Source organism: Pseudopodoces humilis, chromosome 7 (genome assembly GCF_049639895.1).
Source record: "Pseudopodoces humilis isolate 2021_Gansu_Grassland_sample_001 chromosome 7, ASM4963989v1, whole genome shotgun sequence".
Classification (NCBI taxonomy): domain Eukaryota; kingdom Metazoa; phylum Chordata; class Aves; order Passeriformes; family Paridae; genus Pseudopodoces; species Pseudopodoces humilis.
Window position 1 is genome coordinate 55,069,203 of NC_142206.1, and position 15,110 is coordinate 55,084,312.

At 41.5% G+C, this 15,110-nt stretch overlaps 1 protein-coding gene across 7 annotated transcripts; it reads right to left on the reverse strand.

Moving 5' to 3' along the window:
- Window positions 1–667: 667 nt before the first annotated feature.
- On the reverse strand, window positions 668–14,938 carry LOC102103907 (SERTA domain-containing protein 2-like). 7 transcript variants are annotated; one of them, XM_014250020.2, is made up of 5 exons: window positions 14,802–14,877; window positions 13,208–13,314; window positions 12,899–12,997; window positions 11,776–11,894; window positions 668–4,229 (listed from the first exon to the last, which is right to left on the reverse strand). In XM_014250020.2, exon 5 carries the CDS (start codon window positions 4,223–4,225, stop codon window positions 3,374–3,376), a length of 852 nt encoding a protein of 283 aa, XP_014105495.1. In that variant the 5' UTR covers window positions 4,226–4,229; window positions 11,776–11,894; window positions 12,899–12,997; window positions 13,208–13,314; window positions 14,802–14,877; the 3' UTR covers window positions 668–3,373. The 7 variants fall into 7 exon arrangements, with proteins under 7 accessions (XP_014105495.1, XP_014105496.1, XP_014105497.1 ...); XM_014250021.2 differs by lacking the exon at window positions 14,802–14,877 and adding an exon at window positions 13,489–14,466; XM_014250022.2 differs by lacking the exon at window positions 13,208–13,314 and having other exon boundaries at window positions 14,802–14,930.
- Window positions 14,939–15,110: the final 172 nt, after the last annotated feature.

Consider the following 15,110-nt stretch of genomic DNA (forward strand, 5'->3'; position numbering starts at 1 on the left):
CCGGCTGGAAGAACGCTCTGTGGGCCATCCTTTCTTCAAAAGGGATTGTGAGGGTGTAATGCTTTTTAGTGAAAACTTAAGAGCCAGAGCAAAGCTGCAGCTTAGATAGTAGTAGCTAGAGTAGAGAAAACCTATGGATTGTGGAAAATGAGTGTAACATTATTAGAAGATTCCGAATCCTGAACTGCAGTCTCAGGCTCCCAGGATGGGAGGATGAGATGCTGTGTAAGACAGCAACCACTGAGCAATGGAGGAACCAACATCATGAAGAGCCCAGACCTTATTATCCTTAATGGTCTGAATTAATTTTGTTATTACTGTTATAGGCGTAAGTGCCCAGGAATTTCAGTGTTCACAGTCCCTCTTTGGAGGCAGCCAACTCAAGTTGTGGTGCTTCCCTAAAGGAATCCCTCCTCCAGGGTATGTGGAAACCTCCTGTGGAACCCTGTTATGGGGCCTGGCCTGTGCAATTTCTGGACAGGTTTGTAAGGTGTTTAGGATTTCTAGGGACAAAGGATGGGGGAGAGAAGGCATGTGGAGAAAGAAAAAAGGTACAAATGCCTAGGGAAAATGTTATGTCTTTGAGTGAAAGACCAAAGAAAAGGTGGCAAATAGATTATTTTTATGCTTTGTTTTAAAACACTCACATACTGAAGGCTCAAAAATATAACTGGTTTAAATGCAAAACTGTGGCTTTTATTTCCAAACATACAATAAATAGGTCCACCACAACTAGCCTCTAACTTCATTTTACATGGAAGGATTTTAAAATTAGTTTGTGCATATTTAAAAATTAAACTTCCCTTTGCACATAATTCCAAACATAACCGAACTGCATTACACACCAGCTCATGGTCTTGGCACTGTGACACAAGCAACCAATTAGAAACAGAGCTCTGTAGCCAGGACTTGTACAAAAATTGCATTTTGAATTGTTGATAAAAGATCTACCAACAATTGAATCTTTTGCTGCAGTATACAAAAAACTTTAGTACATAAATGTTGAAAAGCAAGTTGTCTTCTGTTTCTGGAGAGACTGCAAGGTAAGTGTATTTATTAAGTGTTCACTATTTGCTATATGATACTATTTTCATACCAAAATATCTTTACTGCATAGTAACATTCCATATTTTCATATGCAAAAAGAGATTAGATGCAGTCTTTTTATTTTATCCCTCATCACTGAATTTAAAGACATTTTTTAACCGCATCTCTGTGTCATCACAGTGCAGAAGGCCCTTAATATTTCAAGGATTTATTCAGTCATATTTTTAATACAAAAGTAGAGGCTGAGGAAAAGCCAGAGTAGTCTATAAACAATGCACAATCTGTGTACATTCTGAAGCTGTACCTCTTCAAGAACTACTTATACACTCTTCAAACAAATCCCTTTATCCAGCAATTCAAAATGCTTTAGATCAGAAGTTTTATATTAGAATCAATACAATATATGCATATAAATACATTTATACCCTTCGGTTGCTAAACAACCTAATGGCTGCGAGGATGTGACCTGAAATGGTTCTCCATTGGCCTGGGACACCAAATTATGTCGGCAGCTAGCTGTTAACCGAGAGAGTCACAGTAAAATATGGAGATCTCCGTGCAAGGTAGGTGTGCCACAGCATCAGTTAAGACTAGAAATACCAGGTGACACCCTGGCCCCTTCAACAGGGTCAGGATTTCAACTTCTGGGAGATGCAACACACAGGCGACATTTTTTCCCTCTGCCGACGCGCCATTCATAAGAAGTCTCAGCAGAACAACAGAAACCAAAAAAATACAAGAAACCAAAGCAAAGGTTTTACAACTGCAAGTTTCCAAGACAGGTGCTGCAGCTTTCAAGAACCAAGTAAAAGTTTTTTAAGTAAAAAAGGAAGAAAAAAATAAAACCCAAACCAAAAAGCAATGTGCAAGTGTGAAACTCAGAAGACGGTAGCAGGGATCGATCTAGACCTTGGTTCAGGCTGAAACACAGAACCCAAACTGCCTGATGAAAACCAGTTCTCACTGCAAATCTCATCTCTGGCTGAGCAGGGTGTTTGTCTAGCTGTATAAAAACAGCCCTGCCCCACCCAGAACAGCAGCTCCAGGGTTCCAGAGCCCAGGTGACCCCAGCCTCTGGGAGGGACAGAGCCACCAGCACTGACTCCCCACAGCCCCACGGGTGCTCAGGGGCTGTCACAGCAGTGGGTGATGTGTTCTCAGTGTTCTCAGCTTGGTTTCTGAAAGGATGCAGAAATGTTGGCTGAGTATCCTCCAAAGGTGCTAGAGGTTTTAAGTTTGAAGCGTTTCTTCCCAAAATGCCAGGTATACAAAACGTGTATCTTTTTAAATAATATTGCACATAAAAATAATCTTAAAATTTGTAGTGAAAGCAGGGTTGAAGGACAGTGTTTTCCAAAAGAGAATAAAAAGCTACCTGTACATAGTAAGTTTTAATTTAAAGAACGCCAAGATTATTCAAAATCTAAGCACATAATACTGACAGAAAAATGTTAAATTGCACAATCTACATATAAATTAATTTGTAAATACTTAAAAGTTTTTAAACATTGAATACCCTTGATTTCACAAATCAGCTAGGTCACTGTCAAAGGATCAACTTAATGAGTTAGAAGTACTCTCCCCCAGAAAGAAACAGAAACAAAAAGATTTGCAGTCTCAGATGAAGCACTGGAAAGAGTTAAAGCATTTCAGCTCAGAGGTAGTGCTAAACACATCCAACTAGAAGTCCATTATATTTGAACTATGATGAAATAACGTAGTAAAATGTAGAAAGACTATAAAATTTACAAAAATAAATAGTTCTGAATGCTTTAGAAAATGCAAGAGACTTTGTTGGTAAGTGTCTTGATCTGCTTTTCTGACCAAAAGAAAGCAAAGCGTGTCTCATTTTTAAAATATACCCATCTCTAGTAACGTGTCTGCAATCCACACAATCTAACTCTGCAACTTGACAGATGCCAGCTTGGCATAGACTCTGATATTAAAAATAAAGTGGAGGCTTTGTAAAAGATAACCTCACATGAAATTTGCTTTGCATGTAAATTCTTCTGTCAAATTAAAAATTGCACATAAAAAAGTTTATTGAAAGAGGCATGAGGGGTGAAGAGGGTATGTGCCATTGTTCCGCAAACACCCTGGAAGGAAAATGATGATTGCACAGTTCTGATAAATAAATTTTTAAAAAAAAAAAAAAAATCTGCCACTTTTTTGGTTAATAAGTTTTGGAATTATTTAGAAAATCCTACTATGGACAAATTACTATTTAGTTTGCTTTTTAAAGAATTCTTTACAACTATTCCAGTGGCTTTTATCCTGAAACCAAATGAAAGTGGCAGTTTAAAAGTATCTTTGGGTAAAACAAGTATCAGGATCCAACAAGAATTTCCATGATGTGGTCCAACTCACTCAGATCTGTTCTACATATCTGAATGTTGTTGGCTGAAGAAGAATTACACGATGGGAAGGTTTTCAATGGTTCTTCTGTAGTGAGAGATGGTGATCTGGGCGGCATCAGGGGAGGGCAACAGAAGTCTGAATCATACATTGAAGTGTCAATATCTTCAAATATGTCATCTATTGCCAAATCCTTCAAGTAACTGGTTGAATTTGAAATCTCAAAGGAACCAAACACACATTCAGCTCCCTTCAAATCCTGTCTATCATCTTCTAGTTTCAGACCAGTATTTTCTGGAAACTTTGGCTGGTCATCTCCAGTAGGAACCAGACAAGTAGGTGGGCTTATATCTTCTACGAAGTCTAAATCCTTCAGAATAGATGAAATAGCAGATGACATGTCATCGTCTGAAACGATCAGCAGGCTGTTTTCAATCGGGTCTTCTACAGACCGCAGGTCACAGCAGTGAGACTCCTGCTGACCAACACCTGAAGGCAACTGAAGGGAAATCCCAGGTGACTCCATCCCTGTGTAGCTGTGAGAGGCAGGAGCAATGCCAGGGCAGATATTCACTGGCTGCTGGTTGCTCTCTTGTCTCATCTCCTCCTGAATCTGCCGCACGGTGTTGGCGATGAGGACGGAGCGGTGCAGGTTGGGCTCCACCAGCATTTTGTACGTCTGTAACTTGGTGAGGCACATGTTGAGCACCAGCTGCCTCTTGAGTGGGTAGGGCAGACCTCGACTGGAATCAAAGGCACTCGAGAGACCAGCCATGTTCTCCTCATAGTCACTCAGCTTGCGCTTTAGGCCTCTCCCCAACATGAACCTGCAAGACAAAAATTATGAATTAACCTTGAGCAGGCCCAATAGACAATTCTGAAAACCCAGTAATGCAAAATGTATTGGTTAGCTTAGACTTTTGATGTCACAGAATATCAAGAGACAGAAAGAAATCCTACCCAACATGATTTCCATTGAAAAGATGCACTTTCCAGCTATATTGCTTCATGGCAACTTTTTTTCTAAACAGAAAACATTTAGCTTTTTTAAAAAAGCTAAATACTTCTAAGTATATCTGACTGTCCACATGAAATAGATGCTTATATTAAGGATCAAACAACTCTACAGAATATTTCATCATTTCCATTTGAGCATTAATTCTTGAGTACAGCAGGTAAGATTCCAAGCTAGTTTTCAACACCCATTTTAATCTCATTAAGGCATTCTAATGTCTTGCTCAGTGTCTCTCAGAACTCTATGTAGGACTGATTCTTCTCTTTTTTTCTCTGGTGACCCACAATTGTTTTACAGCAGGGCCTCCCATGGGATCCTTAAATGCATTCCACAGCTTGGTAGTTTGGTTAAATGCAGGAGGAAATCTGGCTGGGCTACTGAGCTTACAGAGAGACAATGGGTGCTCATGGCTGCTGGTTCACAACCTGCTACTGGCTTCACAGTAAGAACATCAGGCAGGAAGGTATCAGACAGCATTTTAAAGGTAACCAATTTTGGTAAAATAGTTAGGAAAAAATTAGAATTTAGTTGCTTTCATTCTGCTTTGTGTGCTCTTGCACTGAAATAGAGTAGGTCTAGAACAATGTGGTACAAAAACCTGTACACACACACACATCTAAAATATAAGTGATCCAAAGAAATACCTGCTTGGGTACTTTGCAATTACCATCCCAAGCCTAAAGAGTTTTTTATCAGGGGCAAGAAGCCCTATGCAATCACTCATAAAAACACAGAAAAGGAGTATACTCTGTACAGAAAACACTGGTAAAATCTTAGTTACACACATCCTAAAGTGTCCATGAATACAGACACCTTGTTCCCAAACTATTAAAAAAATTAAGCAATCATAAATTAGACACCAGTGGCAGATTAAGGGCAGATCCTTCAAGCACAATGATCCAGACCCTGCATGCTGCCGAGGGCCTCCCAACTTCCTTTTCATGTGAGCACTGGATGCTGCCAGCAATAGCTCAGCTGATGGTCGCAGCTGCCAGCTGCTAGCCTGTCGCTAGACTTTTGGGGACAAGGAGAAGGCAGCAGGATAAAGCCTCTTTTACTATCAGGATTTCTCCAGATTTGCAGGGAGCATGGCAGGGCTCCATGGATACATCCATCTGCCCAGACAAGGCTGCTGGAGAACTCTGCTCCTCTGGAGGAACAGAAAGCAAGCAAGCAGTGCATCCTCCTCAGCAAGACACAGGAGAGAAAACAGCTGCTACAGCAGTTTAGGTGTCAGACTTATCAACAGTACACACTTTCTTTTTGTAAGGACACTACCTAGATGAAATTCAGCTTGTCCTAGGACTGCATTTTAACCTAGCAGGGAGTAGTCTGGACTATCTTCAGTTCATTAACGTAGTCACTCTTGAAACAGCAACAAACTTTAATTACTTGTTATTTTACCACTGCTGCTATCTTTGAACTTCTGATTTTCTCTGAAGTTTTCTGCTAAACTGGCACAGCACCAGCTGTATCTCTTTAAAAACCAGAAGGTTTCTGGATGTGGTGTGCCTGTTCACCTGAGTCATCTTCCCACACTGATCATGTATGGCTCTCCCACTCGGGCACCCCATTAAGAGCAAACAGACACAGCCAGTACCGAGCACTGCATTGCAACAAAATCAGAACAAATCTGGATACAAAGTTCAGGCACAAAATATAATAACAAAGTATTCTGGGGAGGCAGTGAGTGTGTCAAGGATCCTCAAACCACTGACAATACTGTAACTGATAATTTTTGACACAATCTATGGAAAACCACATTTATGCAGGGTAAGTAGACTGTTCCTATACATACCAACTCTCGTCGTGAAGACAATCATTTATGCAAATCCTAAACTCACAATGAAATTGTGAAGTCTCCATTTTAAGTAGCATTTAAATGTGTACTACCTCAGGCATTACCTCATAGCATCACCATAAGAACAAAAATTATGAATCAAAATGGTTGTTTCTTCACTAAGCACCATTACTCACATACACTGCACACTAGTGGGGTTGGTTTGTTTGTTTTTTATTTTTTTCTCTCAATTAAACAGACCAAAATTCACATCCATAAGGGAATGAAGTTATGATCATGCAAGAAACAGCAATTCTGACATTTCATACATTCAGAATGCTTTGTTTTGATAATTTACTGCTTTTATTTTTTTTTTTAATACAAATTTATACTTTGTTAGACACACAGGAAATACTATTCTTATCTCTTTGAATTATATGAATTATGTTAATTTCTAACATCTCAAAAATTAAATTCTGTAAGGAAGTTTAAAGAACAAAGAGACCATGGTATGTGAGGATGTATAATTTCACAAAAACAACTTAATACGACATTTTACTTTTCAGTTCAAACAGTAGCCTAGTTAGACTAAATACTTCATGCTCGTATAGGCAGACACCCCTCTTTTCATTCCTCAAATTTCCTTAATAAAATTTGTCCCAGAGCATTTTAGAAACATGTAACAATGCTTGAGCATGACAGCACCTGACTGTAAAAATGAAGTGCCAGAAACACTATTTGCTCCAACTTCAAAATGTTTCTACTTAAACATACTCCCCACTTCCAAGATGTGTTTTTAAAATAAACAAACATAGTACTACCTTACATTTTAAAAATTCTGTCTAACACTAATTTATTTCCTAACAGGAAGGATCCCCTACTCTCCCGCCAGGAGCTAGATGATTTCAGAGGTTATACAAAAATTTGGAGAAGGCTAATAAAAACCAGAGTACCATTGGTACGGTGGATTTAAAAATGACTAGTGTCACGGTTGCTACAGGAGACATTAAATTTCAGTTCTTGTCAAACACACTCAGCTGCTGACCTACAAAAGACACAAAGCCCCTTTGTTAGCAGCTAATCTACATTTTATCAGGCCCTTTGCCTCACTTTCTAACACAAGAATTTCTGACAGGATCAGATCTTTAACAAACTACTGTGTATTTTCTAAGCAGCTTGTTCTTCCAGAGCGCTGCATATTGACATCTCATCCCAAACCCAAAATTCACAGTCAGATGCTCTCTTTCACAGCATTACTTTGCAGCAGAAGATGCTGATGGCATTATTTAATTACACAATGCTTACTCCACTCTAATTTTTGGCAGCAGGGCAAACAAGCAGCCATGCACACACAAACCCCCAGTTGCCTGCTCAGACGAGGAGCAGTGTCAGCCCTTCCATCGGCTGACACGAGGGCACAGCCAGTGCGCAGCAGCACAGTCTGGGCACACTAAAGCACAGCCTCCAGAAACTGTTACTCCAGCCTAATTCCAGGAACCTACTCACATCTCAAAAAATTGGATCAACTAACAGGATTTTGGGATGTGCCAATCTGATAACTCTGTAATTTTTAAGTAAATAAACTGAAAAAAATTTAAAAGTTTATGCCAACTTCAAATGTGAGGTCCGTACTTAGCTGATCAGTTATAAAAGCAGCAAGCTCCAAGCCACCCTTTTTTGAACTTGAAAAAGTTCCACAACAGAATTTTTTTTTCCATTCAGATGATCTATTTTAGAATCTTTTGTCATGAAAAAAACAGGAACAATGAGGAGCAACACATCTCAACTTTTTTCCTGGCATTTTCTCATCCTCTTTCATTATAGTAATGCAAACTGAGCCACAGGTTGTTTATGGCAGAACTCTTTTGTAATGAAAATAATTTTTCAGATGTAGAGAAAAGGAAGCAAAGTGAACCCAGTATTTGGGAATACCAAACTCTCTATTCACATCACTGAACTGCAATGGAGTCTATGTAGAAATTCTGCCCTGACAGCATGTTCCCCAGCTCCTTCCAGTCCTCCATGGAGGACATTTCATAGCAACTCCTCCCTGCTAAGATGGGAAGAAGTATCCAAGCACTGTAATCCTACACCATACGAGGGTTTGAAAAAACTTGGGAGGGAAAGAGGCCCGTCCCTGGTTGGCAAATCCACACAATACCAAACAAACAGGCCTGGTCAGGGTGCAGCTACTCAGAAGAAACATTCCAGGCTACCAAGAAAAACTCACATTGCAACGTGTTGTGGACAATACGGGGCCCGTGCCACCATTTCAGCTCCATCTGTCACACGGTCTGACAGTGCAGCTGCCACTGACACATGGTGGGGAAGTACAGCTGGGAACACTCTCAAGGAATAATGCAACATGTGAAAACCCTCAATTACTTCTATCTGGGCAAACTACTACTTAAAAACTTTTTTGGAAGATGAGGGAGAAGAACTAAAGAGAGAAGTTCAACAATGTTTAGAACTCAGGACCTCACAGAGCCTTAATTTTTAGCAGAGAAGAGCTACAAAAATAATGAGTGTATCAAACATGACTGCCATGATTAGTATCATCAGAACATGAACTTTTCATGCACAAAACAAGCACTTTATTAAACTACACAACAGTTATTTATTTACCACTAAATATGTTTAAATAGCAAGATCATCAATTAAGTACCTGCCCTTCACTATGCAGGTAAAGATAACTTAATTCATAGTGGTTTCTTTTGGCATTTTTTTTTAAAGTATTATTAAATTCAAACTTGCTTTACCCTTTCTGTACAGCCACACTGCTGTATCTTTCAGAGCAAGACTAAATAAAGTCTAAATCAAGACTCAAAGTGAAATACTACTTTTTCTTTACAGGACAAAAATACCAGCTTTGCAGGTGTGTAAGCACCTCATGAGTGAAAGCTGCCTGTCCAGTTTGCAATAATGCAACTTAGGTATTAAAATCAAAATTAGAGACTCCTTGCTATTGTAATTTGGGCAATTCCCTTTCAAAGTCTCCTTTGTCTCGTAAGTGTTAAGGAGTAAAGACAGACAGAAGTCTCTCTGGGCTGTAGAGCTGTATTAGTGAATGAACAAGGCTGACTGATTTCCTGGTGTTCTGCTCTCCCCTCTCTTCCACAGACACATCTCACAAGAGCACATCTATCTGCAGGAAGTGCAAAGGAAGACAAACACCCCAGCAGCTAGGGCTGTTTCCCAGAATTATCTGATGTATGCTGCACACTATTTTTAATGATAATCCTTCCCCTACCCAACACACATTTTAAGGCAACACAACTTCTTGAGCGGCTCTAATTTAAGTGCTGGGCTGGCTACTGGCTTGTATTTCGTGTAGAAGAAAGTGCACAAGAAAATGGAAAGGCTGAAGGTGCAGTTAACAGACACAGCACAAATCCCTTCCTCCCATCCGGGCTTAGTGCTGATCACTTGGACATGCCTTACATAATAGTGTAAGCTGTCAGAGCACACAGAACACCTCTGACCTGGGGTCCCCAGCAAGTGCTAGACATCCCCACACTACATCTTGGCTGTTACCCACAGCAAGTGAGGGAAGGACTAAATGCCTTAGGAAACACCAAAGTAAAAAGCAGTTTAGACCTGAAAATACTTCCAAGTATACAAAAATGTGTCTAAGTCCATTGCCTCCCCATCCCCCCAGCCCTGCCCCAGTTTAGCCAAGATGAGTAACTGCTGGAGAAGGCACAAGTGACTAAAAGTGTGCATACAGGGAGGAGTGCAGTCTTACCAGCTTACTCCCATACCTAAACTCCTATGCAACAACTTCTTCACACGAGTCAGAAATTACTAGAAAATAGCTGCTCAAAGAAAGAAGACTTAATGTCAACTTTTTGGTCAACAAATCCTGACCTGTAACATGCTCCAAGTTTGATACAAAGCAACTGGAACACAGAACCAAGATGTGGTACTGTTCAGGCTCAAGAAACCCCAACAAAAACAAGCAAACCCAAAAAGAAACACACACCAACCGGGAAAACAAAATAGAAAAAACCCCACACCTAAGGATTTCCCCACATTTTGAAAGTAAGACTAGCCTGAACAGCATTCATTACGTACAGGAAAGGAATGACAGGAAGACCGAGTTTACCACAGAATTATTCTGGAATTATAGCGTTCCCACTGTCATTCACTATGTGTGGAAGTAGAAAATAAACCTGTATCATACACAAGTATTTTAGGAGTGAAAATGATGTTTAAGAAGCACTTGGAAGTAAGTTTTACTTTGATTTAAAGTTAGTTCAAACCCCCCCCCCCACAACAACCTGTTTATGTTATGTCTATTGGGATCTGGAAAATTCCTGAACTTAAGGACATCTTTCTAAGTTCCTTACTCCCATTTCATCTTACAAAGCACTGATAAGAGCTTTTCTTTACAAACTATGGCAGCTAAGTTCCAGAGCATGGCATTTCACTCTGGAGAAGGAACTCCTCTGTTACAATCTGTATCTTCCACAGCTAAAACAAGTGGGTTCCACTGCTTAGTAGAGAGAAAATTCCATCCTTAAAATCTACAAACTAAACCACTATCACTCTTGTCTGTCACTTGTGTATATTTTTCCATATTTATTATTAAAGTTCATGTGTATATTTTAATGAGTGTGTTTAGCAAGGTTTTTTCAGGGATTTTGGGTAGATTCTTTTTTTAGTGGAAGAAGGGCCTGGAATAATTTAAACTAAGAATCAATACTAGCTGGCAAAAGCTAATACATGATCAAGACTTACTAAACCTAGAAACTCCCATAGTATAAAACTAAACTATAATTAAATGAGAACGTAAGACTCATAAAGGAAACAACAAGAACCAAACCACCATAGTTCTACCAAAGCATCTCACTGGAGAGACAAAGGATCATTAGAGCTGAAATGCTATGACAGACCTCTTCACAGCTTGTTCTAGTCAACTGAACAGCTCCCAATCCTGTATTTACTTCAAACGGATACAAGATGCATTCATCTACATAACAATGACACATGTTTTAGGGTTACAGTATATCTAAAAGATATACTAATAAAGAAAGTTATAGCTTATTAAATATGAAAAATTCCCATGCCCATAAGTTAACAGAAAAAAATGGACCATTAACAGTAAAAGCAAACAAGAAAAAAAGCTCTTTTCCTGATAGAGGATGCGCATTTATTCTTTCAGTAACCAAATCAGAAATCACTGACTTTTCTCTTGTAGCACACAACTTTGCTTCAGTATCCAAAGTGCCACCTTCTCACAAGACAAAACTCTGCTGCAACACTCAATTTTAGCAGCTGAACAGTGGATCTTACCATAACACTGAAGTCTTAGTTAAGCAATTTGCAAGAAAAACATGATCTTAAAGCAATATGCTTTATTGCATTGTAATAATTCCCCCTTATGAAGGAAAAACAGTAATGGAAATTCAGAATACTCAAACCAAAGAGTTTTTACCTCACTTTATATTACATATCCCATTTTTAAAAGATATATTTCAGTTTACCATTCGAATCCACAAATAACATCTGCAGCTCATTTACAGAACATGCCCTATGCACATAAAAAACAATTTCATAAAAACATACAAGTATTTACCCTTAGAAAACAGAAAGGAGTCCAGGCAGGAAGATTCTGGATTTTGCATAAAGTGTGGTCATCCAAGAGTCTGGAACTATCCCAGAGGCCAAGCCATCCACCGAGGTAGGATGATGCGACTTAAGAGGAAAAACAAAACAAAACCAGAGTATTTAATTACTATGTGGTAGTTTTCACTTTTTTTAAACCAGAAGCATTAAGCACACAATTCAATACAACTTTTGAAATTATTTGTCCTAAATTCTATTAAAGCAGATAAATATGGGTAAAACCCCCTAAAATTCACGAATACACTGAAATAAGGGGACCTAACAGTTTCACCTGTGAACACATAGAATGTGGAAATTATCTTTCATAAATGAGTATTACAGAATGCTGATCCTCTAAGTGTTAGACTTTAGGATAAGGACTTGCACTGCTACGTCCTCTGGTTTTCAAACACCAATTTACAATTGTAATCATCTGCAAAATTACATAATCAGGAGAGAGAATACCATGCATTGTGAAGAACTACATTTCAGAGTTATCCCCTGATGCTTACAGGCTCCAAAAGCAGTTTGATTTTTATTTAATTCCCCAACTTTCCTCTTTTTCAGCATAGATAAAACCAGTATGAGAAGACAGTTGATAAGGTGTCCTATGATTGTGTCTAATGTTCAGTGTGGCATCACTTCCATCAAACCCCTGATATAGCAACATCACAGTATGGCTAGAGACCACACGGATTAAATCATGGATTAGCTCAAGGCATTGGAACTAGGAAATGCAAAAAGGCTGAAGTGACGGTAAACTATGGACTAGGCTAGGAAATGTGGAGGGAATCGCATGATCCATGCTCTTGAGGTCTCACCTCCACCTGGAGAATCAAACAGTTACGAATTCCAAGAATTAAAGCCCTTGCAGGGGCTAACAGCCTGCAGCCAGGATTGGATGTGACATGTCTGTTTGTGCACATCACACACACAGACACCTGACCCAGCTACGGCAAACCGCCTCACAAACGCACCGCAGGAGCAAGGATCAGTACTATCCGCATAAACACAGTCCTTCGTGATCACAAAATCAAGAGTTCATACATTATTTTACAAATCTTAAAATAATACGTAGTGAAAGGCAGTCTTACATTCAGACAGACGGGCAAGTAAACGCCTACAGTTCATCTTACAAAGCAACTCATAGCCTGATGCTACCAAAGGGCTCCTCCGCTTACAGAACCTCGGAACTGTAAAGATGCAGTAAAACAGCAGTAAAACGCCCGTGACCTAAGCAAGCCGAATCTAACCCACAGCAACAAACACATTAACATCTCCCTCCTCCTCCTCCTCGAAGCTGACTTCCTTCCCAGTATAATGATATCCACGCTATCTGTAAATAATCAAAAACAAGAAAATAAAAAAAGCCCCAGACAAAGACACAAATGAAGATTCATAACCTATCTGCTTTGAAACAGCAGGACTTCAGATGGTCACTATTGAGGTTCATTAGAGTGTACTTGTTAGGTCACAGGGAGAGGTGTGCAGTCACTGCATTTTCTATACACTGGATATAAAAACACATGTTTTAGAGGTTTAGGATTCTTTAATGCTAAAACAACTTCAACAAAGCTAACAAGCATAGTAAAGTGTTGAAAAGTTTTAGATTTTAGCACCTTAGCTAAAAAAACCCCGAACCAAACAAAATTAGAAGCACTGGATAAAAAAATAGTAGTGTTACTTGTGTTTTAGAAGTCCAATATTTTGCTAGAAGGAGATGAAGTCAGGAAGTTTTCAAATTTAATTTCTCTATTAGATACTTCAAAGGATTCCTGCAGCAGTAACTGTGGAGGTTTTGACTTTTGCCCTGTATGATTTCACACTGGGTTGAGTGTCAGGAAGAAGTAAGGTTATTAGGTTTAGTTTTTACAATCTGTTAGGAAAAAAATAAGAACAACTATAGAAGACACAGAGTAGCTGCAAATCACTATGAATTATATCTCTAGTGGATTACTTTTTGTCTTCCCTTCCTAGTACGTGTTCAGTTACAATTCTGAGATTACAGCATCATTTCAATGTTAATGGTATTTCCCACATTGCAGTTAACTGCCTGAACTACGGAATTTCAGCCACATCAAAAATAAACTGGAAAACTACTGCATAAGGCTCCTACCTATGCTTTTAGAAACGAGCATTCCAACACAGTTTGAAAAATTCCAGGCCTAACTAGGGCAGAAATTATTAACTGCACCTATTTGCGAGCTTAATCTGCAATATGCATAAAGACCAATCTTATGCTCTTCCAGTTCTATCCACCTGCTCGTAGCCCACACGTTTACAAGCCAAACAAAACCTGCTATTAAAAATTTAACTGCAGCTTATACGTAAGTCGCAACTACCAAGCGGCAGCGATCTGGAGTGCCAGGATGGAACCGCTGGGATTCAGGGAAAGCCCTTTCCTGCCGCCTCCCGCAGCCGCTCCCGCGGCTCCTGCCACCATTTGGCCTTTGTGGAAAGAGCGTCGGTGCTTCCTGCGGGCGTCCCGCCCCCCCCGCGCCGTGGGCAGCGGTAACCAGAGACAACCTTGGGCTTCCCGAGCTGCGAAAAGTTACACTCCTCCCCCTTCCTCCGCCCGGCTCGCTCAGACCCCGGCCGGGCTAATTATAACTGCGCGAACAACTTCCACCGCCGGCCGCGCTCCGGGCGCTCCCCCCGCGCCCAGCCCAGCTCCCCGCGGCCGCCGTGCGCGCACCCCGGCCCCGCTGTGCCCCCGGCCCCAGCCCAGCTCCCCGCGGCCGCAGTCCCTCCGCACCGCACCACTCCGGGGCCCGCCATCCGCTCCACCTGTCCCCGCTGTCCCCTCCTCTCCCACCGCACCGCCGGGTGCCCCTCCACCCCTCACCGGCAGGGCCCCCCCCCCCCGGGCGGGGGTCCCGCCGCCCCCGCCTCGGCCTCCCGCCGTGTCCGGCTGTCACCCCGCGGCCGCCGCTGCCCTCTCCCTGCCCCCGACTCCCAGCCCCGCGCCCTCCCGGCGCCTCCCGACCGGCGCCCCACCTGGGAGCGGAGGAACCCCCGTTCCTTCGCAGCCGGCCGAGCTCCCTCCCTTCGGCGGGGCTGGGACTCGGGCCGGGAGGAGGCGGAGGCAGCGCCACCCCCGCCGGGCCCCGGCAGCCTCCGCTCCGCCCTTCCCTCCGCCCGCGACTCCCGCGGGGGGGCGCTGCGTGCGCCGCGCGCGCCAGCTGCCCGCCCTGCCATTGGCCGGCGGCCCTTTCAACCTGCCCGGCAACCATTTTCTGACTGGCCGACGAGCCTGGGAGGCGGGGCTACGGCTGGCCCCGCAGCGCCGCCCAATGAGAGAGCCGG